General features: G+C 32.9%; 2 protein-coding genes across 6 annotated transcripts; one reads left to right on the top strand and one right to left on the bottom strand.

The window, feature by feature from the left end:
* Positions 1 to 8,128: 8,128 nt before the first annotated feature.
* On the top strand, positions 8,129 to 13,101 carry LOC110025419 (B-box zinc finger protein 22). Of its 2 annotated transcripts, XM_020725882.1 has the most exons (4): positions 8,129 to 8,431; positions 9,994 to 10,063; positions 11,481 to 11,909; positions 12,669 to 13,101. In XM_020725882.1, the coding sequence occupies exons 1-4, from the start codon at positions 8,292 to 8,294 to the stop codon at positions 12,924 to 12,926; spliced, it is 897 nt and encodes a 298-aa protein (XP_020581541.1). In that variant the 5' UTR covers positions 8,129 to 8,291; the 3' UTR covers positions 12,927 to 13,101. The 2 variants fall into 2 exon arrangements, with proteins under 2 accessions (XP_020581541.1, XP_020581542.1); XM_020725883.1 differs by lacking the exon at positions 9,994 to 10,063 and having other exon boundaries at positions 12,669 to 13,099.
* A 5,398-nt stretch (positions 13,102 to 18,499) lies between these two features.
* Positions 18,500 to 23,455, bottom strand: LOC110025434 (cyclic phosphodiesterase-like). Of its 4 annotated transcripts, none has more exons than XR_002294121.1 (5): positions 23,068 to 23,455; positions 22,932 to 22,986; positions 22,616 to 22,864; positions 18,768 to 18,905; positions 18,500 to 18,687 (listed from the first exon to the last, which is right to left on the bottom strand). XR_002294121.1 is itself a non-coding variant. In XM_020725905.1 (4 exons), exons 1-3 carry the CDS (start codon positions 23,431 to 23,433, stop codon positions 22,650 to 22,652), a joined length of 636 nt encoding a protein of 211 aa, XP_020581564.1. In that variant the 5' UTR covers positions 23,434 to 23,455; the 3' UTR covers positions 18,500 to 18,687; positions 22,632 to 22,649. The 4 variants fall into 4 exon arrangements, 1 of the variants encoding a protein (XP_020581564.1); XR_002294119.1 differs by having other exon boundaries at positions 22,632 to 22,864; XR_002294120.1 differs by having other exon boundaries at positions 18,815 to 18,905; positions 22,632 to 22,864.
* Between the last annotated feature and the right edge of the window lie 23 nt (positions 23,456 to 23,478).

Genomic DNA, 23,478 nt, shown 5'->3' with positions numbered 1-23,478 from the left:
TATTAGTATATTACTAATATAATATATTAATATATTATTATTATTAATTTATTATATATTATAATTTATTAAATCTAATTTTTTAATATATCATAAATTTATATATATAATTATTTTATATTATTTTATATTCAAACAATAACGATTCAGACACGAAAGAACGCATCACTGTTCATGTTTGGTTCGTTTAAAAAAAAATTGTTCACGTTCGTCTTGTTTACTTATCGAACAAATCGAATACGAACTTATTGACGAACTGAACACGAACTGCTTGTAAACAACGAGCTTTTTTGACAGCCCTATCCTTACATACTGATAGATGTATTCAATTGTATTTAGTTGAGTTTTGTTTGAGTCTTGCTTGAGCGAGTTCAACTAACTCACGAGCTGGACTTGTCTCTTACAAAAGAGAGAAAATTATATTAATTTAAAATATTAATATAATAAATGATAAATGGAATAAATAATTAAAGAGAAATAATATGAAATTAGTTAATATAACCCTTTTAAATTAAAACATAAATAAAATAAAATAAAATAAATAAGAAATCGAAATCAAAATGATTCTCTATACTTTCGATAATCTTCTAATGTGTTATCGTACACTTTAGGAGTGCAGAGTGTTGCCTTAGTTCCTCAAGCCAACATGCCAACAAGCTTGCACGACCTCCAATTGGGAAAAAATTGCGTGCGATATGGGGGTTATATCGATGGTACAAGGGGGTTACATCCACGGTATAACCCCCTGTAACCTCCATGTAACTTTCTGTAACCTATTTGTACCTTAAAATAAGTTTCGCGCTTCTGTTATCATATATTAAGAGGTTACACGTATGTTACAGAAGGTTACATTGAGGTTACAAGGGCTTATACCGCGGATGTAACCCCTTTGTACCCTCGGTTTGTACCCTCGGCAAATTTTTTTCCTCCAATTGTGGCCAAGCATGGCGGAGATATGTAAATACAAAGTTGTAAGAATTAAAGTCCATGTGCTAGATATGTAAATACAAAGAAATTAAGAGGTTTGTATGCAAATCTTATCATTTTCTTAATCATCTCTAAAATTAATCAAAACAATGTTTTGGTGTTTGGCATGCGGAGCAAATCCTATTCAACCAGCATGTAAGAATGTAGAATCTCATGAAAGCAGCCAATGGCAGCCTTTAACGGGGACGTCAGTGATGACGTCATTCCGCATTGATAGAAAGGAGCTCAAGTCAATGGACTTTCTTTAAATATATATTATATATATATATATACCTATACGAATATGAATGTGAATAAGATGGCTACGAACTATGATTTGGTGTGATATTTGGGAAAATATGATGAAGGTACATTAGATCGGTTCAATTTAGTACAAGTGGTTGCAACGTTATATCAAACATTAGGCAATGCATTATTTTGTGAAGGTTGAAATTATATTACTTTGGATAGTTTTATTAATGTTTTTGTATGAAAACCTAAGAAAATGTTTTGCACTTGAGTATATTTTTGTTGAGGGAGATTTTATTATATTTTGTTTTCGAAAGATTTACATACATACGACTCAATTTTTATGTGTATACGTGATCTAACACCTAAATCTCGACTTTTACTAGTATATTGTCATTCCTATAATCATGATTTGCTCGTGAATCATACCCAAGAAAAAGAGCATAAGACACGAGAGAGATGGAGTCGGGGAATTGCAATGTAATAAGCAGTAGCATGATTTGTTTTTTTCTCATAAAAGAATTCATCTAATTATAGAGAATGTCAATACAATATATAAAATTACATGTTTTTCCATTCTTTAATGGGAGCGTTACGAGATACTTTAGGTATTTTACGTATAAAAACCTGCGACTCTGCTATCCTCAGACTTATTCGATCGAATCAGTGGGTCTTGGTTCGAAAGACTTGTTCGTCCGACTGTGCTGCATATGGGTTATCAGTCAGCCTTGATGGACTTCGGGATGGTATGACTCGACTTTATCAGCCATTTTTTCTAGTCTAGTTTTCAACTATTGATCCTTGAACGAGGAGTTCTTGTAGGTAGAATGATGTTATATTACTGTAATTTGGCATATAGCAATTTCCTTGACAAGGTGATCCTTTCAGGATGCTTATTGGTTATGTTATTTCCAATTCTCGACCTTTGATGAAGAGTCTCAAGGGCATCTGCGAGATGGATGACAATACTAAACACTTCCTTTGAGTCGGGTTGTGACGAGAGATAGGTCAATTCCTTTTTTCGACTTGATTTGCCTTGGTCCTTTGTTCAAATGGCCTACCAATGATTAGTCTCCAACCTAAGTTTAGAGGGTTCCATTTGCTCAAGTGGGTCATTTAGTCTTTCGTGGGTCCTCCTTAGCTGTATTTTCTATCTCTTGATCTGTTGGATCTCCTCAAGATTCGTGTTGGCACATTCCCCATGCATTAAAAGGGATGTTCCATTCTTTAGGCGTTTAAAAAAGTAATATTTTGGATATTATATTAAATAATTGAGTGGTAAGTGTATTAAAAATTGTTGAGGTGTTTGATATATAGATAGATGTTAAATCCCAATATGCATGTGGCCATGCCCAAGGAATAGAGAATACGACAGATGAGAGAAGTATAGGAAAAAAGGGAGTAAACAAGATAGCGTGCTCAATAATACAAGTTTTCCAGAAATAAATTTAGTATATTTATAGATTATAGGGAGTGTCCAATAAGTGACATGTTTGTCCTTAATTAATGATCTGTTTGGGGGGCAGCTGTAGCTTATCAATAATCTATTGATAAACAGCTGATTCAGATAAGTTGTTGACCAACAACTGATCCGGATAAGCTGGCTGACAATTTAGTTTGTGCATTTGAAAAACAGCTGATTTGCAGTTGTTTTTGGATAAATGACCATTATGCCCTCGTGCAGTAACATTGTTTGCAATAGAACTGCCGGAGCTATATATTTGATAGCTTAAAAACAAAAAATCACTTTATAATAGTACAAAAGATCAACTTGAAAACTAGCATGATGGCTGGAGAACTTTAACTTATGTTTCGGCGAACATTCAAGTAAAGCTACAACCAAAAATTAATGTGCAAGTGATATATGGAAAAAATATAGACATGATCTAGAACGATCAAGAGTATTAAAAAATATCAACTAAACTACAAAACTAAGCACCACTTCTTAACTTGCATCAATAAGAAATGACTCGTAGGTTGATCCAAAGTTAGCAAGTTGGTGATCATCATAAAGTGATGAATATACCTTATTTAAATTGTGTTTAATTCCACCCAATGCTGAATGTTCACAATACAACATTACTTTTTAAATGCAAGTAATTGCATTCAGAAAAGGCACTGCAGTATTTTAGATAACTATGATTAATTATCATGACATTTGACAGTATGTTTGATTTTGCAACTCCTAAACTAGGCAGTGTAGTGATATAATAAAGGAACGCCTACCTCGTTTGTGACTTAACCGATTGAAATGGCAATGTCATATGTATAAAAAAAACACAATGGCATGTTGTGCATGTTTTATAACCTTTACATTGGATGCTAATTTATTTTAGATTTAAATCATCCAATTTACAACAAAACTTTATTACATTCACTTGCATTTGAAAAACTTAGGTCTCAAAGGACACCATTTGTAGCATGTTATGTTCTTAAGCAGTTTATTCAATGCAATGGGATAGACATCAATATTCATTCCCATTGATTTGCAAGGAATTTTAACATATCATTCCTCTTGTAGACCAAGGAAATTATTCTAAAGACCATACATTTAAGTGATTAAAAAGTATAATATTACAATTTAGAATGTTATTAAGTTGTTTAAATATGTATTTGCACTATTGAGGGCATACATAAGACAAGTACAACGAATAAAAAAAAAGTAAAATTATGAACATCAAACAATCCATCAACTATTCCAATCAGAGGCATATATTCATTGCTAAGTACTTGAAAGAACAATCATCAACAACTCGACTAAGCAAGTGATCTAGTGTAAAAATCAACTTATCATGCAACATTATATATAAACAAAGCACAACTAGCCCTTATACATGTAAAAACAAATTACATTCATACCACACAATTCTTATGTATATACAAATCTAACACCCAAAGTTTGATATTTACATTTATAACACCTTGGTGTCATAAACCTACAAATGAAAATGTGTAATTCAATTTTAAAAAGTAGTGATGATGGTATTTTTTATGGTAATTCAATTATATGCTTATTTCCTTTATAATTTTTAACTTGTAATAAAGCCAAAAACTTGATCCCAAGCAAAAGCTAGGTAAATTCTTAATTTCAAAGCAAGTACGAATACATTTATAATATTTAATATGAGATAATGCATATCGTTATCAAGTAATATATGACTTATTAATTAAGCTCTGAATATAGAATCCACAGGAAAAATGTAATATTCACTTTATAAAACAGGAGAAATTAGATAATCAAAATTTTTCTTAGCAAAATTTTCTTACTTAAACTTTAGATACTAAAATTGGAATGAAAGTTCAATTCTTTTTCTAATTTTTGGTAGTTGAAAATAAAGTAAGCAACTAACTAACTTAACTAGATATTTGCAAGATGAAAACAATATAAATAAAATATTTTTTTTCTTATCATGAATTAATAACAAGTATAGAAATTATGTTGTGGAATTATTCTAATTGTGTTGTGTCAAATAGAAGCAATAAAATTTTTTACTTAAACTCTAGATTACTATAATAGGAATGAAAGTTCAATTTTTTTTGTAATTATGATAATTGAAATTAAAGTAAGCAACTAACTAACTTAACTAGATATTTGCAAGATAAAGACAATAAAAATAAAATATATTTTTCCTTATCATAAATCAGTAACAAATATAGTATATCTGTTGTGGAAGTATTCAAATTGTGTTATGCCAAATAGAAGCAATAATATTCTTTATCCTTACTAGAGATGCTATAAAGAACATTGACTAATTTACAATTTGAATAGTTTTAAAGACGGGTTAGGTAAGGAAGATATTGACACTCTCTAAAGTTCTATCTTCTCCCTCCACCCGGGGCTAACATCTCATATCAAAACCTAAAATTATAAATGAAATTGGGGGCTTTAGCCTGTCACTCTAAAGTCCTCTAATTTTATACCCTTCAAAGTTTATTTTCCTATTTATTTGCACTCAATCTCATGAACTACATTCTCATCCATGAAATCAAATGTCATTCTTACCATTTATTGATTGAGAAAATACCATCTCAGATCTTACATGTTCTCACAAATGTGCTAACATCCTAATTGGTTAAATCAAGAAGTAAATGAAGTATAAGATTTAAAATCATCACAACTACTTATAACATTAAAGTCTAATACTTCACACAACTTCCCTCCAATACTTAATCACTTATCATTTTAAGGAAAAATATAAAGAAAACTATTCAGAATTCATGGAAAAAACACAATCACACATGAGTTTGAAAGTAGAAATCATGCACACAAACAAGAAGTCTAAAATAAAACTAAATGTAGTCACAAAGATAAAAACTTGTCTAAAATTCTTCTCCACTAAATGTCTTGAAGTTCCTTTGAATCTCTTCCTTCACTCGCAATACAAAATACACTCAAAATAAAAAGAAAATGTGAGCAACGACGACGACGACGTATGTGGTGGTTGACACTGGTCGGTTTGGATGGATGATGATGGTTGACCTCTTCCATGGATGATCCAAGTCTTTTTTTTATAAAAATCCAAAATGTGCCTTGATGTCTCTATAAAATGTGTCCCAATTCAATGAATCTTTTAGAAGTTGTCTCTTTTCAAAATTCAATTGAATGAATTTTTGTGTTAAAACACATTTTAAAAAATTCATCTAAATTTAATGAATCATCAAATAATTACTTCTGGCACTTAAGCGCAGGGTACCCGACGCTTAGGCACGGCTCTTTCAGTTTAACTGACGCGTAAGTGCCAGTCTTGGGCGCTTAAGCGCATCAGTTCATTTTTGCACCCTCTTCATTTTTGCTCCAAATTTGATCATTTTTCACTCATTTTACCATTTTTCATCTAATTGATTGTACCTGAAAGAAAAACACACAAATATCTTTCATTAAAATACAATATCTCAAAAATATGTATAAAAATGTGTACATAAAGACTAAATATTTTAGGTGTAACAAAATCCCCCAAACTTAAAATGTTACTTGTCCTCAAGTGACACTCCAACCTTTTTAAAACTAAATAAGTAGATTATGTATATGAGTTTCTTTAGGATATTCCAAAGTTTTGATGTAAAGATATAGTAGTCCAATTTAGAAAAAAACATTAGTGAATGAGACCAACTCATAGTTTAGAAAATTTTAATGTAAAGAAGTTTGAAAATATGAGTTTTTATCTAGTTCAGAAAATATTGTGAATTCTCCAAATATAGAGTTTAGGCATTCAGTCTTTTCTACTTATAAAAATTTTATAAAGCATAATTTTACTTAATATATTATATCTTTAAGCTTAAGTGTTTCTCAAGTCTTATACTTTAGAAAGATCAGATGTGGAACCAATTTTTGATTAGGCACTAGTCCTCAAGTTTTTTCTCCCTTTTTCAACATTTTTTTTTTGCAGACAGGAAATACTATATCTGGATAGACCTTTAATGATTTTGAATTCCACATTTCTTTTCCTAAAGCAAAGAATTTATATATTTCATTTACTTAAAAACATAATAAGAGTTTTAAAAATTACTTTCAATAAAATAAATTTAAGTTTTGAATTTCTCCCTTTTTCAACCTTTTTTTTTGCAGACAGGAAAGACTATATCTGGATAGACCTTTAATGATTTTGAATTCCACATTTCTTTTCCTAAAGCAAAGAATTTATATATTTCATTTACTTAAAAACATAATAATAGTTTTAAAAATTACTTTCAATAAAAGAAATTTAAGTTTTGAAAATAAAAGTCTAATTCTTCTACCATTTTTGAAAATATAATTTCTCCTACTAAGGATAATTACACAATATTTATAATTTCCACACTAAAAATTTTTAACTTTAAGTTTTTCTCAATTACTATAGATTTTAACCAAAATTCTCTTACTCATTTCAACATTAAAAAATTTACTTCCCTAATATAACTTCATATGCATGATCATTTTTCTTCAAGTTAAAATCAAATTTATTTTAAGTATATTTGAGAACAAATAAATTTCAAATTTTTAAAAGAATTTTTCATTCCCCCCAGATTAAATACATAAAGTATTATTGAAAGATTCAAAATATTAATTGAAATGTCAAATCGTCTCTAAATTTGACATGTTTATAATCAAATTAAGCACATTGGGAAGCAATACCCAATAACTTCAATATCACTCAATTCTAAAATCATTAGGACACATAATTATTGAAAGAAAAAACTTTTAATTAAAAGAATAAATTCTACAAAAACTCATTTGAGTATTTTGATATTTTGACAAAATTATCGAAATACAACTTTAAAGATGATAAATAAACATGCATTTTGCACATAACTAGTGAAATACATTGATTGCTAAATATGAACTCATGAAGATAATTTGAAGTTGATGATTACTCTCAAACATGTGTCTATTATTGTTTGATTAATATTTCTAAGGGTCTGTTTGGTGCAGTTGTAACTTATTACTAAGCAGCTGTGAAGTTATTGAATAATAATATGGTGCTCAAAAAGTTGCGGTGAGTATTACTATTTTTTTTAAGTACGATCGTTGTTAGAAAACTGTCACTACACCTAATTAGGACTGATGAAAAAAATGTAGATTTCAACGATAACTTTTAGAGAAAGGTGTCAAACCCTCATTTACCCAATAGACAATAAATTATCATCATCTAATTAGTATTTTTATTTGATAACCCATATTTTAACAACAAAATGACAAATGGATATTATAATTCCATCTTTTTACCTAAAGAAGAGTGAATGGCATTATCGATATTTTTATTTCTTACCGAATGGCAAAGTCGATGGGACCCAAATAGATATTTTGACTGCCCAAACGGGGGGAAGCAACTAGACACATACAACGGTGTGGGGCGAAACCAGTCCACGTCAACCAAAACCGCTGTACGCTGTTTGAAACCAAACATCAAATTATTTTCTGCGTCCGTCACCTCTGCTAGATTTGGGCCTTTTCCCACGCACGATAAGGGATGAGAATCGGCTTCGCCTGAATGAGAAAAGTTAGAGAGAGAGAGAGAGAGAGAGAGAGAGAGAGATTGGGATGAAGATACAGTGCAACGCTTGTGAGGTTGCGGAGGCGAAGGTCCTATGCTGCGCCGATGAGGCCGCGCTGTGTTGGGAATGCGATGAGAAGGTACATGCGGCCAACAAGCTCGCAGGGAAGCATCAGAGAGTTCTGCTTCTCTCTGCTTCCTCCTCAAATCCCTCATATAGGGTTCCCAAATGCGATATTTGTCAGGTTTTGCTCTGATCTTCGTCTTCACTCTTCTACCAGCTAGCGGAATTGTTTCCACGATTTTTTTTTTGGGGGAGTTGGGGTTTCATGTTGATTCAACAGAGGTTAGATCTGAGATCTTTGATCGGTAAACTGTGATTTGCTTTTTTATCTGGTTTATGTTGGGAGGAAATCGTTTTTAAGAACTCTATGCTTGTGTTGTTAATTTTTTTAATTTTTTTTTCTTTTTGAGTTTAGGGTTGCTCTGTCTGCAAACGGGGAGGCTGAACCTTTGTGCTCTTGTTTGTTCTCGGTTGACCGCCAATTGCGTGCTAATTTTTTTCCCTTTTTCTTACCGGCACTGTGCTGAGATTTGTCGGTATTATATTAGTTTGTTAGGGTTTTCAGAACCCCTCATTGGGACGTTTTCTCCAGCAAAAGGAGATTTGGATAAGTGATTGCTGTGTGGCTAAGTTTTTTACCTGCTTGCTGAATCGATCAGGTTATGAAACAATCAGGTTGAGGGTGTTTGTAGGTACCTTGGCGAGTTTGGGATTAATTCGTGAATCTTGTTGGCACTGGGTGGAAAGAATAGTGTTGAGAGCTCCTGATTTTCATTTCGAGTCAGGATCGACTGAATTGCTAATCGGCAGACTAGAACTCCATTGTTGGGCTTTCACAATGATAAGTTTGATCTCACATCTGCATATGAATCAATCCACTGCAGAAAAAAGATGGCTCTACAAAGTAGACAGTTGAGTGAGTTGGATTAAACTGAAAATTTATATGATGCAGATATCAGAATGCTCGATGGTGATGGTTAATTCAGTATGTTCTTAGGCGATTTACTTATGATTGCTCTTGATCACCATTAATAGTTCAGCTTTTTCTTAGAAAGTAAATGTTCAGCAAAGTATCAGAAAAAGACTGGTATTTTGAATATTATAATGGAAACCACAATGGCGTGGTTTCATCTCGACAGGAAAAGTTTCACCTGTGTTTGGACGGTGCACCTTCTCTTTCAATACTTGTGTTGAATTCTAATTGGTTGTGAATCAACAGTGATACCTCTTGTCTATTAGGTTCATTCTCATAAAATAATCTTTCTATAGGCTGTATACGGTCGGTAGGTTGAGTCAGTCGCCGATCAATTGAGCTTGATTGTCTTTGGGATAGTATGATTGGTTCTGCCGACTAGAATTGGTTGATGTGTCGATTATTTGATCTAGTCTGGTTGTCAACCCTCGATCCCTGATGAGGAACTCCTATCAACAGTGTGGTGTTGGACTATCGAGTAGATGTTGAATTACAGTAATCCGATAGGTAGTTCGCTCTTCAATGAGTATAGCCTGTGTGATGTCAATAAGACTTTTTGTTATTATTGTTAATTCTTGATTTCTGATGATAAGTTTCAAGAGTGTTCGTGGAATGGTTGGTGATATAGTAAAACTATATCTTTCTTTGGATCGGATCTCGCGAAAGGTAGGTTGTTGCCTTATGTCGGCTTTCTTGCAGTTGTTGGCTTGAATATCTGTCTCATTTTTAACTGAACTTCTCGGATTTGGTTGCTTTTGTGACTCGGACAGGTTTGACCTTGCTTCTCTGGCTCAAACGACTGCATCCGATCCGATAAGTTGGTCATCTAGTTTTCTTTTGGTGGGTCATCTTTTGTTGTACTTTCTTCCTTTTGGACCTTTGGATCTATTCACGATCAACACTAACATATTTTTGATGTACAACATGCGAAGCTACTCACGAGCTTTAATATAAGGAAGATTTACATACACACCACTCAATTCTTGTAAATTTAAACATCTAACACCCAAACTTCAATTTTTACATGCATGCCACCTTACGGCCTTACCTATGAGTAAAAATGTGTATTTTCACTTTTTAGAAGTTAAAATGATGTTTTTTTCATCTGATATGAAATATTTGGATGGTATTAACATAAAAAACAAAGTTTAAGTGTTAAATGTGTAAATGCATAGGAAGTGGGTGGCATTTTACATCTAAAATTTTCAATGGCAATCTCTTACCTTTACAACAACAACAGAAAATGCATTTGTTTATAACAGCAAAAGAATTGTCTGGGGTGTATGTTGATTTCTCCCAAAAAAAGAAAAAAAAAAAGTGTACTGAACTATTTCCATGGTATGCTATCTAGGGGATTTCACGAGGATAAGGTTAATCCTCAATAGAAATTAACATGTTTTATACTTTCATTATTAATGCATTTCTTTTGAACACCTTGTTTATAAATTAGCTGTGCAATTATTTTTAGTAACTCTTCTTTTTTTGGCATCAGCGACATCAAATATGATAGTCATCCTCTTTGCCTTACATGATTTTATAATGGCAATCCAACTTAAGTTGTGCACCAATTGGTGTTATTTCCTTGTCCTCGGGCGCTATTGTGAAGGCCATCATCATTTATTCATTTTTTTTTTGGTTTTTTAGCAAAAATCAAATTTTATCACCGGTTACTCGCAAAGTGGAACAAGTGTTCGGCTTTAGTCTTCTAACTCAACAGCATTTATACTTTTGTGAGAAAATGTCAGAATTTGAACTTCAGCCATTCCTATCCAAACTCTACACGTGGCTTCTGACAATTTTTAAAAGGCACATTTACATACATACCACTCAACTCCTATGTATCTTTTTATTAGTAAGGCAAAGTGGAATGGGTTAGTATATACTATCTATCTGTTACCTCATAGATAGTATTTATTAACCCATTCCACTTGCCTTATTACTTATATCTAACACCTAAATTTTAGGTTTTACAATAACACCACCCAAATCTTTCATATCACGTCAAAAATACATTCATTTTAACTTTTAAGAACTGAAATACACCTTTTCATACACAGTTAAGGTGCCATGAATGCAAAAATTCAAATTTGGGTGTTAAATATGCACATACGTAGGAATTGATAGTTATGCATGTAGATTTTCAGTTCTATCATTCCCTTGAAGCTGTTCAAATAACTTAATGAAGTTAATGATTCCCGGATTTGGTGTTTGAGTGTGATATTTTTCTACTTTGTATATATTGTCATTCACCTAACAGGAAGGTTCTGCTTATTTCTTCTGCCTGGAAGACCGAGCAATTCTTTGTCGAAACTGCGATTTTTCCGTCCACACAGCAAATCCATGTGTTTCAATCCACCAGAGATTCCTTCTCACCGGAGTTCAAGTTGGTCTCGAATCCACCGCATCAGCTCCATCGATCTCAAAGGACCAATCCAGTTCTGCTAAAGTCCCTCTCGAACCATCCTCCAATCACCCCAAATCAAGCCTACTTGCTACATCCCATTCTGAAGAGCTTAATGAAGTTTATTCAACTGAAATCACTAAAGATGGAAGAATCGGGCCCCTCGCAACATTTTTCGGAGGAGCCCCAATGGCTGCAAGTATAACCGAATGGCCCCTGGACGAGTTCTTTAGATTCACGGATTTCAACCAAAACTACGAATTTACAGATAATGGCTCATCTAAGGTTATTCCTGATTTCCTCAACATAATTTATAATATCTCCATATAATGCCATAGAAAAGGAAAATTTACATTCGTAGCACACAATTCTTATGTATTTTCATATCTCACATTTAAATTTTATATTTACATACATAGCAGTATGGTGTTTTAAAACATATATATGAAAATATGTATTTCACTTCTAAAAAATAGTAATAATGTTATTTTTGATGTGATATTAAATATTTGAGTGTTGTGTGTGTACTTATGAAAGTTTACTTGTGAGATGTGTAAATACATAAGAATTGTGTGCTATGCCTGTAAATGCCCCTAAGAAAACAAGAGAAATTGACACACATACCATACAATTCTTATGTATTTACATATCTAACACTCAAAATCTGAAAGTTTGTGTGAGATGTGTAAATACATAAGAATTGTGTGCTATGCATGTAAATGCCCTCAAGAAAACAAGAGAAATTTACGCACATACCATACAATTCTTATGTATTTACATATCTAACATTCAAAATAATTCAAAATCTGATATTTACACTTATAACATCTTGGCGTCATAAACCTATGTATAAAAGTGTATATTTTAGTTTTAGAAAGATAGTAATGGTGGCATTTTTTATGTAATGTTAAAGATTTGAGCCGCATGGATGCAAATATGAAAGTTTAGGTGTTAGATATGCACATGCATGAGAATTGTGTGATTTGTATATAAATGCTCCTTAAAAAACAATCATTTTTCTTACTGATTGGAAATCTTCGGCAGGCGGACAGTGGGAAGCTTGGAAGTTCAGATGGGTCGCCGATGAACCATTCGTTCGATGAGGAGATGGAGGCGGAGGAGTGTTTGGGTCTGGTGCCTGAAATACCGTCTCCGCCAACTTCGTCGGGACTCAACTGGCCGCGGAGCTCTCGATATCTTTCGTCGGATAATGCGGCTTTCGTACCTGATATTTCTTCTCTGCAGAATCCATACCAAGCGAGAATGACTCTTTCGAAACGGCGAAGATCGTGTAATGGCTGATCTTGTTACCATGTGAGGTTTGTGGTTCTTCTTCCTACCTTAATAGGTTATCTGAAAGTTTGTTTCTGTTCAACATTATTACTGTGGGAGATGATGAGGTTGGAAAAGTTGATGTTCATAGGGCTAACTGAACTCAGAGTTTGAAGGCTTGAGTTAATATTGTTGTTTTATTGTTTTGATTTGTTTGAGTATATTTCCTTTTTTTTTTTTTTGGGTTTATTTCTTATGTATTTGCATATCTAAAGCCAAATTTCAACGTTTTATGTATATTTTAATTTACTTGTGCATGAAACGTACATTTCAATTTTTAAAAGTTAAAATAGTGATATTTTTGATGCGATATGAAAAATTTGAATGGTATAAACTTATAAAATAAATTTTTAAGTGTTAGATATGTAAATAGAGAGGAAAGGGACGGTATGTTTGTAAATGTTCCATTTGTTAATAGTCCTTAGAAGGATATTCCTATATTTTTCAAAACCAAAACCCTCAACTATCATGAACAATTCAATGAAAATTGCTATATGTTAACAAAAAGATATCGTATCAATTAAGGTTTTCAATATTTTAGTTGTCATCAATGCGGCTGAGATGGTGGTCTTGTGATTGGGCATTCTCTCCTGTGTCGAAGCATACTTCATTGATTTAGAGTTTAGTCATGGTTGACCTTTATAATAGGCCATTATGGATGTTTGGAAGTAGGCTGAGGAGCTGTTCATGCATACCTTTCAATATTTAAATTTCAAATTTTATATGCATCTCATTTTAGCTGTGGATGAAAAAGGTGTATTTCATTTTTTTTAGGTTAATGCTTAATATAGTGAAAATTTTTTATGGCATATAAAAGATTTGGGTGATAAATGTAAAAAAAAAAAGAGAGTAAAATTTGTGTTATTGCTTAATTTTTAACATACAGATCACCTGAAATTTGTTATTTACAAATCAAAAATCCTTTTTTGCCTATCTTTTAAATTCTCACTCAAATATCAAAATTTATGATAAAATAGTTTGAAGGCTTGAGTTAAGATTGTTGCTTTATTGTTTTGATTTGCCTGAGTATATTTCCTTTTCTCTTTTTTTTTTTTATTTATTTCTCTTGTATTTGCATGTCAAAAGCTAAATTTCAACTTATATATATATGGTAATTTACTTGTGCATGAAACGTTCATTTCAATTTTTAAAAGTTAAAGTAGTGATATTTTTAATGTGATATCAAAAATTTGAATGGTATAAACATAAAAAATAAAGTTTTAAGTTTTAGATATGTAAATACGGAGGAAAGGGGGTGGTATGTATGTAAAAGTTCCATTTGTTAATAGTCCTTAGAAGGATATTGCTATATTTTCCAAAACCAAAACACTCAATTATCATCAACAATTCAATGAAAATTGCTATATGTTAATGAAAAGATATCATATCAATTAAGGTTTTCAATATTTTAGTTGTTCTTGTGATTGGGCATTCTCTCCTGCGTCGAAGCATACTTCATTGATTTAGAGTTTAGTCATGGTTGACCTTTATAATAGGCCATTATGGATGTTTGGAAGTAGGCTGAGGAGCTGTTCCCCTTTCAATATTTAAATTTCAAATTTTATATGCATCTCATTTTAGCTGTGGATGAAAAAGGTGTATTTCATTTTTTTTAGGTTAATGCTTAATATAGTGAAAATTTTTTATGGCATATAAAAGATTTGGGTGATAAATGTAAAAAAAAAAAACTAAATTTAGTTGTTAGATATGTAAATACATAGGAATTGAGTGGTATCTATGATTGTAAATCTTAGCTATGTAGAAAGCTATCCTTTTTTGTCCATCTTTTAAATTGTCACTCAAATATCAAAATTTATGGTAAAATTTTAACTCATATTTTTCATTTTTATCAAATAGTCAATAATTTGATCGTGGTACGTGTAAATACATCGTTCAAAAAAATCAGCGGGGTGGTTAAATTGTAAATATCAATGTTTTGAGTGGTCTGAATGCAATTATACCAAAAATCTATTTCGAAAATGGACTTTCATTACAATTATTCATGAATATATTATTTTTTATCTTCTTTATTACTTTAACCCTTCGTCTAATCTAACTCATTGAATTCCATTCCTTGAGCTTAATAAGAAATTTCTACACAGCACGAATAACTAAAAAAAAAAGGCAAATATCCAGAAATTATGGAACTGGGCACATGAAAAGGATGAGTGAATACAATAATCCAAGGAGCAGCACTTGGTACAATGCAATAGTAAATTTCAGTCGCTTGAAAAAACAAGAATAAAAATAATGGGGATCATACTTTAAAAAGAAAAATCCACATGTATATGGGAGATGTGCCAACACTGATCTTGAGGAGTTCTAACGATTAAAAAAAAGAAGGTACGTCAAAGGAGGGCCAACTGGCTGAAGATCATGGAGCCACTTACCCGATGAAATATAGCCGATTGAGCCAAAACAAGGCCAAAACCGACCAATTCATGAAAATGACCGAATGACCTGAATTTGAATCCATCGAACTAAAATGAGACAAATAGGCATATGAGTAAACCACTATAAGAAAGTCAACCGAAAGCAACAACCTACCTTATGATAAATCCAACCCTAGAAAAGATTCAGTCCTCACATCATCGACCATCCCAATGATGACCCTGAGTCTCCTCGACAAGAGTCTAGAGCTAACAATATTATAAGAAATCTTAGGGTGTGTTTAGGGTGGTAGAGTGGCTTCGTATCGTAGTTTTTTTTGTTTGGCAAAACTATATTTTATCCGATTTCTCAAAAAGCTGCAGTCGAAAACTGTGTTTTCCGACCAGACCTGACTACCTGCAGTGGCTACTAGAAAACTGTGGTATGAATTTTTCAAAAAAAAATTATAATAGTCACCGTAGCTTTTTAAATAGCAACTTCTTTAGCAGCTTCACAGTTGCTTCTTCAAACAACTGCCCCAAATAGACCCTTAATCATCCCTCAAACTCTCCTTATTGAGGAGTGAGTTACTTACCAAGTTAGGGTGACTCATCCTTTATCCGATAGCCTAGCATCGCTTGGGCTACAAGAAATCCTCACCAAGGACCAATGGTCAACAGTCTGGATCAACTGATCGGTAAATCCTAGCCAATCAAGCCAACATGACAACCTGAAGCCCCCATTATAGCAGGGGCTGAAACGTAATATCATCGTATTATATTCTAATAAATAAAGAGATTATTTCATGAATAAAACAAGACATATTATTGTTTATTGCAATGCACTTTCCTTTGTGTCTCTCTTTAAGTCTCATTTTTTTTTTCTTATGCTCAACTCATTCGAGGTGTGATTCACTGACAAATTTGGATTCAACAGCACCAATTTGTAAAAAAAAAAAGGACTTTATTCTAGCATATAACAGCCAATGCTTTCAAAAGCAAATACTTATTTTCGTTGGGGGCATTTACAAACATGCCACCCATTTCCTATGTATTTACATATCCAACACCTAAACTTTGTTTTTTTTTTATGTTTATACCTTCAACATATTTCATATCAAATAAAAAAATAACTTCATTTCAACTTTTAAAAAGTGAAATACGCCTTTTCATACATAGGCAAGGTGGCATGCATGAAAAAATTGTTAGTTTAAGAGTTAGAGCCATGTAGGTGTTCTCTGGCAATGGGTGAGAATTAAGTTATTACGATTTAGTAAATATCGTAAATTCGGATTTACTAAATCTTGGATAGGTTAAAGCCGGAAAACTATCTGACAATGTATTTACTAAATCCTGTAAATCCAGTAAAACTGTTTGGCAAGTTCTACAACGATTTAAGAAACGGTTATGACTGTTGGAGTGCAAAAAGATGAACATCAACTAAATATTTTCGATAACTGTCAATTGCCTTTTCCAAATCTCAGAGAGAAACAACCTTAAATTACCTTTCCCAAATCCTCAGCTGAGCAAAAGCAAGATTAGAAATTTCAAAGTTTAATAGTAAACAAAGCAAAACTAACCAAATACGTGGATAAACAACAACTCATAAGAATTTTCGGTAATAGCCAATTCACACCCTGTACATCAAAACTAACACAATAACTCAATTCAATTTGTAGTATCTACAAAATAACCCAATATCTGGAGGAAACGTTGAACAAACCCAATAGCTCTGCCATCAATATGCATTTTTCAGCTAGTATAAACCGCAAAATTTCTAGTGAAGTTTAAAAGAAAATGTACAAAATAGATATAAGTAGGAATATCCACATTTCCCAAAAAAATATATATATATATAAGCAAGGATATCTAAATGTTCTCTAGTAATAACACTGACACAATGGTTATCATGCAAAAGCATAGGTCTTCCAAGCAGCCACGCAAACACATCATAAAGTAGGGATCCCCAAAATACATTGGAGAATGATATGATTGCTCGCAAAGTATTACTTAAACATCACCTTAAAATTTCAGGTAGGACATTGAGGAGTGTGAGAGGAAGTAAATATCAATTAAATTGATGGCGGAATCTGGAAAATAGATATGGCAACGGTTTAGGGTAGACATCGAAGCTCATACAACCGATATTGCAACAGTTAACATGCAAAAACAGAGGTCATCCAAAGTGCTTCGTCATGGGATCATATAAGCAAAGATCCCCAAGTTGATATTGCAACTCATATATTCTCCTCTTATTGATAAATAGGGTGAGATGGAAAACATATATATGTACAAGTAGTAAATCAATTCACATAAAACTCTAGAATTGAATTAGTGCATGTCAACTTACAAGGAAAAGTAAATGAAAGATCAAATATATGTTTCTCCAATAATGAACAATCTTGACGACATAACAGAATAAGGTTCCATAACAAGATAAATAATATATGGAGGAATAAAATGTATCCGTGAATAAAACAATGCAATTTTACCTCATCAACATACAAAAGAACTCAAATCAACGAAGGTATGTGTGGAATATAATGCTTAACACATCATATCAGCAAACCACATCAGCACCGCGAATGGAGAAAAATCCATATAGATATTACTGTCACACAACTACATATCTAACCATTTTAGTAATTTATCATCAGCAGAATATAAAACCAAAAACATACATTCATATCCATGAATATGAATACAAATACCTCCACTCATTGTCCATGAAAGATGTTAGCCCTTCTTAAGAGAAATATTAAGATAACAATGAAATCTTCGCACCTATTACCCAGAAATCAAATTGCATCGATGTGCCATGAAGATGCATGGTGCTAAATATTTCACTATATAAGGATTAAAGCGGATCTATCGAATGATGTTTCATCGATCATGAATGTTTAAGAATATTTACTTTGACCATTAGCTTGGAAACTACAAACTGAATAAAGTAAGGGCTCTTTCGTTTGTTGGTTTTAAGCAGGATTTATGGATGATTTAAGCTGTGTTAAACAACAAAAATGGCTCAGTTAATCCTGAGCTCACGTAAATTATGAATTTAACCACAATTCCCAGATAAATCAAGCATTTCTTTCTCAAGCTAAAATTTCTCCATATAAAATACTGCTTGTGAAAATTTTATGGTGAATAAATGTGCAAGAAAGTGATGCATAGTTAATAAAGATTGCAACAATATCTTACGATGTTTGAAAATTTTTATTGTGAAAACATTCAATATATGGCTTTTCGAAAACGCTGATACAAAATTACTAACTAAAAAACTAATTCTAATGTGACACAGATACATTGAGATAATAAATAAAATAAAATTATCAGCCATTGCATCATCTTTGTTCATGATCCTGCAACATAAGTAAAACTAATGTTAACATAATGATTTAATTAATTATGAAAAAAAAGAAGATGTTTACGAAATTCTTACACATGATTCTCACATATTTATAACAACTGTATGTCAAATCATATCACCTTCAGTTTTTTCCCCAATAATTGCATGCACATTCAGGTCATAACCAATGTTCATCACTTCACCCAATTCTCTATCATGATGCATTTCAGCCTGTGGCATGTTAAAGTATAAATCATGTCTGTGACGTCTATCGATAAAATTATGTAAGATAACACAAGCAATCACTATATCGCCCCGTACGTCTAATGGAAACTGATGCATGTGTTAAAACCTAAAATTTCTCATTCCAAATGTCAAGTGTTTTTTCAACTACATTTCATAATTGAGCATGACGATGGTTATATAACTCTTTTGCTCCTGAGTAATTCCGAGTTCTTCTTTCACGGTACTCACTAAGATGATATCGACTATCCAGATAATGTGTTGATAATTTGTTGGTGTTAGCATATCCCGAGTCAACAAGATAATATCGCCCTTGTGGCACACGAAAATACCCTTGCTTAACCGAACACTTCGGTTTGCGAGATGAATTCCTAGATTCTGGGAACTGTACCGGTGAATTTTCATCAAATAAAGGTCATGAGCTGTCACTACCATGACGTAGTGAACTCTCCGGCACAAATTTCTTCATTTCTATGATTAAAATGTTGCATCGTTAATGTAACAACGAAAAACGTAATAACTAAAAAAAACAAGTTATGTTTAGCACATTAACATGTATGCCATATTAAATTCAAACAGTAGATTAAATCCAAAAGACAAACATTTGATGGTATATATATAAGCCAGAATTGTGACTACAAAAGTTAAAGTTTCACTAACCACCATAACCACTCCTTATATTCAACTAATTTGGTTGTTGGTGGACTCCCTATTAGATATTGAATTCATCATCACTATACAATTGCCCCTAATTTTTAGTTTAGATCTTTTAATTTCTTGATATCGTCTTCTCTTTTGTATTTTTCTTGCACCAAATTTACATTTTCTGAGTGCAGTAGATGTCTTTGAGTGAGCATTGGACTCGTAACTCATCTTAATTAAATTAATACAACAAATTCTTACTTTGACATTGTTATTTCTGTGGAGCCTACAAATGAATAACAATAAAAGTAAGAATATATATTCATCAAGAAGTTTGAATCCTGCATGAATATAATTAACTTTGTTGGACATAGACAACACTATATTTAGTTTATTTATGACAAACAAAAGCAAGCATTTTGGATTAAAGTGTTAGTGATCAACTTTGGATGAAAAACATTGAGCTAACTCAAATAGTTTTTGTTTATTGTTTCTCCAATAATATAAATCCCAAAATAGCATTTGTATATTCAAACTAATGCTAAACCACATTGTGGTGTGCTTTGTATCATATGTTACATATCAAAGTATGTATTTTACTACTTGATTATGGAAAATAGCATATGCGAATGCCTGAAAATCTTCAGACCACCCGCACATACCCCATCAAATAGCAAATTATCACTCAAAACATTACTTCAACAGCACACTATTACATATTACTTGATAATTATAATAAAAAAAATCCACGAATAGAATTATCGAGTGGATATAAGACTAAAAATAAGATTTTTGCATGTATGATGCAACTTCTCATATAATGCAATCTCTTTTTTTCCTTTTGCATGCTCTGTGAAGAGCCTCAAGACAAGGCACATGCAATCTAGATAAAAAAACTACAGGAAGCTCCTTAAAAAAAGGGTCAATGTTTGCTTCCATAAGCTCATGCAAGCTCAATTCTAAATATTATTGCAAACACAATTTTTTTTCACACAGAGCAAATCTATTAAGTGAAACATGACATCACATAGCATAATGGATTATTTTTATATGAATTTATACATTCATAGGTCTTTTTGATTTTCTTTGAGAAATGCAATTAAAAATGCCTCAAATAGATTATTAGATAGATTTAGATAGATCATTAGATCATTATTGCGATTGTCAATAGTGTGACTGTTAGGCATATAAATACATAAGAATTCGGTGGTATGCGTGTTAATCTTCATGAAAAAGCAATAGTTTTGATTTGTGATGTATGCAACTCCCCCTTTTCTACTTTGCCTAAATGTTTCCATCTGGACATACTGACTCATTCTACCCCATAATGATAAATCACCAAAAAGAAAACATAGATATAGCTTCCATGCAGAAACCACAAAAAGGGACTGTATGGTACCAACATTAAGGTGCAATTAACTTAGATTCGGCCAAATCACAACCATAGCATGCCATTGCCAAGGGTTTTTCATAGCTACTGCACCATGGAAGGAATTTTATGCATATAAAGAACTCAATACATGTTATGCCGAAGCGCTCCAATGGGAAAAAAATATTAACCTAATTTAAAACAGACTGCCAAACTTAGTTCATATGTAGCACAAGACAGAGATAGTAGCTTCTTCACCATGTAAGCAAATTAGATGTACCTCATAAATGCAAAAAAATTACAATCCATCTCCGACAAAGTAGAAAGCATTCATGCCTAACAAAAAATGGCCTCAATAAAGAAAAACAGCAACCTAAAGTTATGATCTCAAACAACAACAGGCCAAAAACTTGAATCTAAGACAGGAATGATGGAGAAAACCCACGTTGTTCGTATACACCATATGATGAGCAATCGAACCTCATTCAAGCGAAAAAAAAAAAAACAAAGAACAAAGAAGAAGAAAAAGTTACCAAAGAAGAAGAAAAAGTTACCTGGTTCGAAACTCAAAAAGGGGAAAATCGCTCAAAAAGAGAAGGTGAGAATGTTAACGCGAGAGAAAGGCGATCGATCCCACTATAAATATAACTTCATCGACCAGTAGACGACAGCCTGACAAGAAGATTGTGGGGAGGGAGGAAGAGATCCTTATTGCATGTTATCACTTTAGCCGTTACCTATCTGTGCCATTAATCCCCAACCCGCGAAGTTAAATCCGACGATTTGTAGTATTTAGTAAATCCTGGATTTATGGCCGAATTCCTTGAAATTCGGATTTAACAAATCCACGACTTTATTTTGTCCAAAATGACCGTCTAACAAGATTTAGCCTACATCTCGGTTGAATCCATGGCTAAATCTATTGCCAAACAGCCTCGTAAATACATAGAAATCGATTGGCATGTATGTAAACCTTCCTTTTTTTCTTTTCTTTTTTTTTGTTTCTTTATAAGGGAAAAATCTTTTTTACCCTCCCTTTATGTAAATTGAATAGTATGTCATCTGACTTGGGATGCAAACCAATAACAGCGTTTAGTTATGCTTTAGCACTTGCAGAGTGAGCTTCAAACTTCCATCTTATAAGTTAACTTACGTAAATAAAATGCTGCAAACATAATAAGATGTTTATTTTTCTATTTTTACTTATTTTTTGTTTATGTTATCAGCAGGGCAAGGTAACCATAACATGTTTTTTTTAAATAACAAATATAAAAAATACGTTTATTACCTTAAAAAATGAATAAAAAATAAGAATTTAAAAAATTTAATTTCAAGTAGATGAAATAAAGCCAACAATGCTAAATATATTTTTATAAAATGTTTATCAAATTGATTGATGTGACTCAAATTAACTAAAGAATTTTAGTAAATCAGTGACTGCATATTCAACTGGAATTTTACTGGAGCCAAACCAAAATTCCCCCTTTTTCTTAGAAACTCTTAATGCAACGAAAATTTTAAAAATAAATTAATGAAAGACAGTTCATCCATCATTATATGATTGATCAAATGAAAGACAGTTCATCCATCATTATATGATTGATTGTTCTAAAGATTTTTAAATCGAACATCAATATAACACACATTAAAAACTTGAACATTTCCAGCTAAAGTTCAGCAGCAATACCACTAATAGAACTCACTGTTTCTCCCCAGCAGCGCTAAGCAAAATCCTCCTTCTTAAGGTCGCAGAGCTCAACAATCTCCCACGATTCAGTCGTCCTGTCTCGCGTATCAGTCTTGCAGAGAGCCAGCAACGACACTTCGAAGCCGAGTCCGCAGATACTTTCATCAATCTCCATCGCTCGTGTCCGCGCTCTCTCCTTCTTCTCCTCGCTCAGATCCCCATAGATGAGACTCATATGTGGCATATAAGCTGAAATCAATCAAAACATCGAAATAGAGATCCCAATAAACAAAGGTAGAATCATGACAACACTTACGAGTCGATCTATTGTAACCGAAATGGCCGCAACAGTGGGCGCTGGTTTCCACCACCTAAATAACCGAAACCCTAATCATATTACAGGCTCTAATGACAAAAGTGAAAAAAGAGGGGGTAGAAGAGAGCATGCGTGCCTCAGGGGATGGATCAATGAGAAGATACACGCACTGATAGAAGAAGGTTCCGTAAGCGATGTCGGCGATGCGGGCGGTGAAGGGTTTGACGGAAGCCGCGGCGGAGTGGAAGCGAGCGATGGCGTCTTCGCGACGGAGGGGAAGGTCGCCGACGACGGTGATGTGGGGATCGAAGATGGGGCCGGCGAACTCCGAGCGGAGGGAGGACATTAGGGATTTGAGGCGGTGCTTGAAGTCCGGCGGCGGTAAGGCCCATACTGAGTAAGAGTCCTCCGGCTGATTGACGACTTCCAGATTATTTGATTCTGCCATGGCTGAGGAGAGTGAGAGGTGTTGTGAAAAATTAGAAGGGAGAGGATAAGCCATTCGAGTAATCACTCTAATTAAGGATAGAGAAGTTAAATAAATAAC

This window comes from Phalaenopsis equestris, unplaced genomic scaffold, assembly GCF_001263595.1.
Source record: "Phalaenopsis equestris unplaced genomic scaffold, ASM126359v1 Scaffold000297, whole genome shotgun sequence".
NCBI lineage: Eukaryota > Viridiplantae > Streptophyta > Magnoliopsida > Asparagales > Orchidaceae > Phalaenopsis > Phalaenopsis equestris.
Note: the sequence above shows the minus strand (reverse complement) of the source record. Positions and strands in the feature narration are given on the sequence as shown.

What these genes read in the sequence shown, in the direction of transcription:
- LOC110025419 (XM_020725882.1), top strand. Translation starts at nt 8,292, where the DNA reads ATGAGGCCGCGCTGTGTTGGGAATGCGATGAGAAGGTACATGCGGCCA. An exon ending in GGTCATCTAGTTTTCTTTTG is followed by an intron (nt 10,064 to 11,480) that starts GTGGGTCATCTT and finishes TTCACCTAACAG; the next exon opens with GAAGGTTCTGCTTATTTCTT. An exon ending in CAGATAATGGCTCATCTAAG is followed by an intron (nt 11,910 to 12,668) that starts GTTATTCCTGAT and finishes AATCTTCGGCAG; the next exon opens with GCGGACAGTGGGAAGCTTGG.
- LOC110025434 (XM_020725905.1), bottom strand. Translation starts at nt 23,433, where the DNA reads ATGGCTTATCCTCTCCCTTCTAATTTTTCACAACACCTCTCACTCTCC. An exon ending in TCATTGATCCATCCCCTGAG is followed by an intron (nt 22,987 to 23,067) that starts GCACGCATGCTC and finishes TCGGTTATTTAG; the next exon opens with GTGGTGGAAACCAGCGCCCA. An exon ending in CGGTTACAATAGATCGACTC is followed by an intron (nt 22,865 to 22,931) that starts GTAAGTGTTGTC and finishes GATTGATTTCAG; the next exon opens with CTTATATGCCACATATGAGT.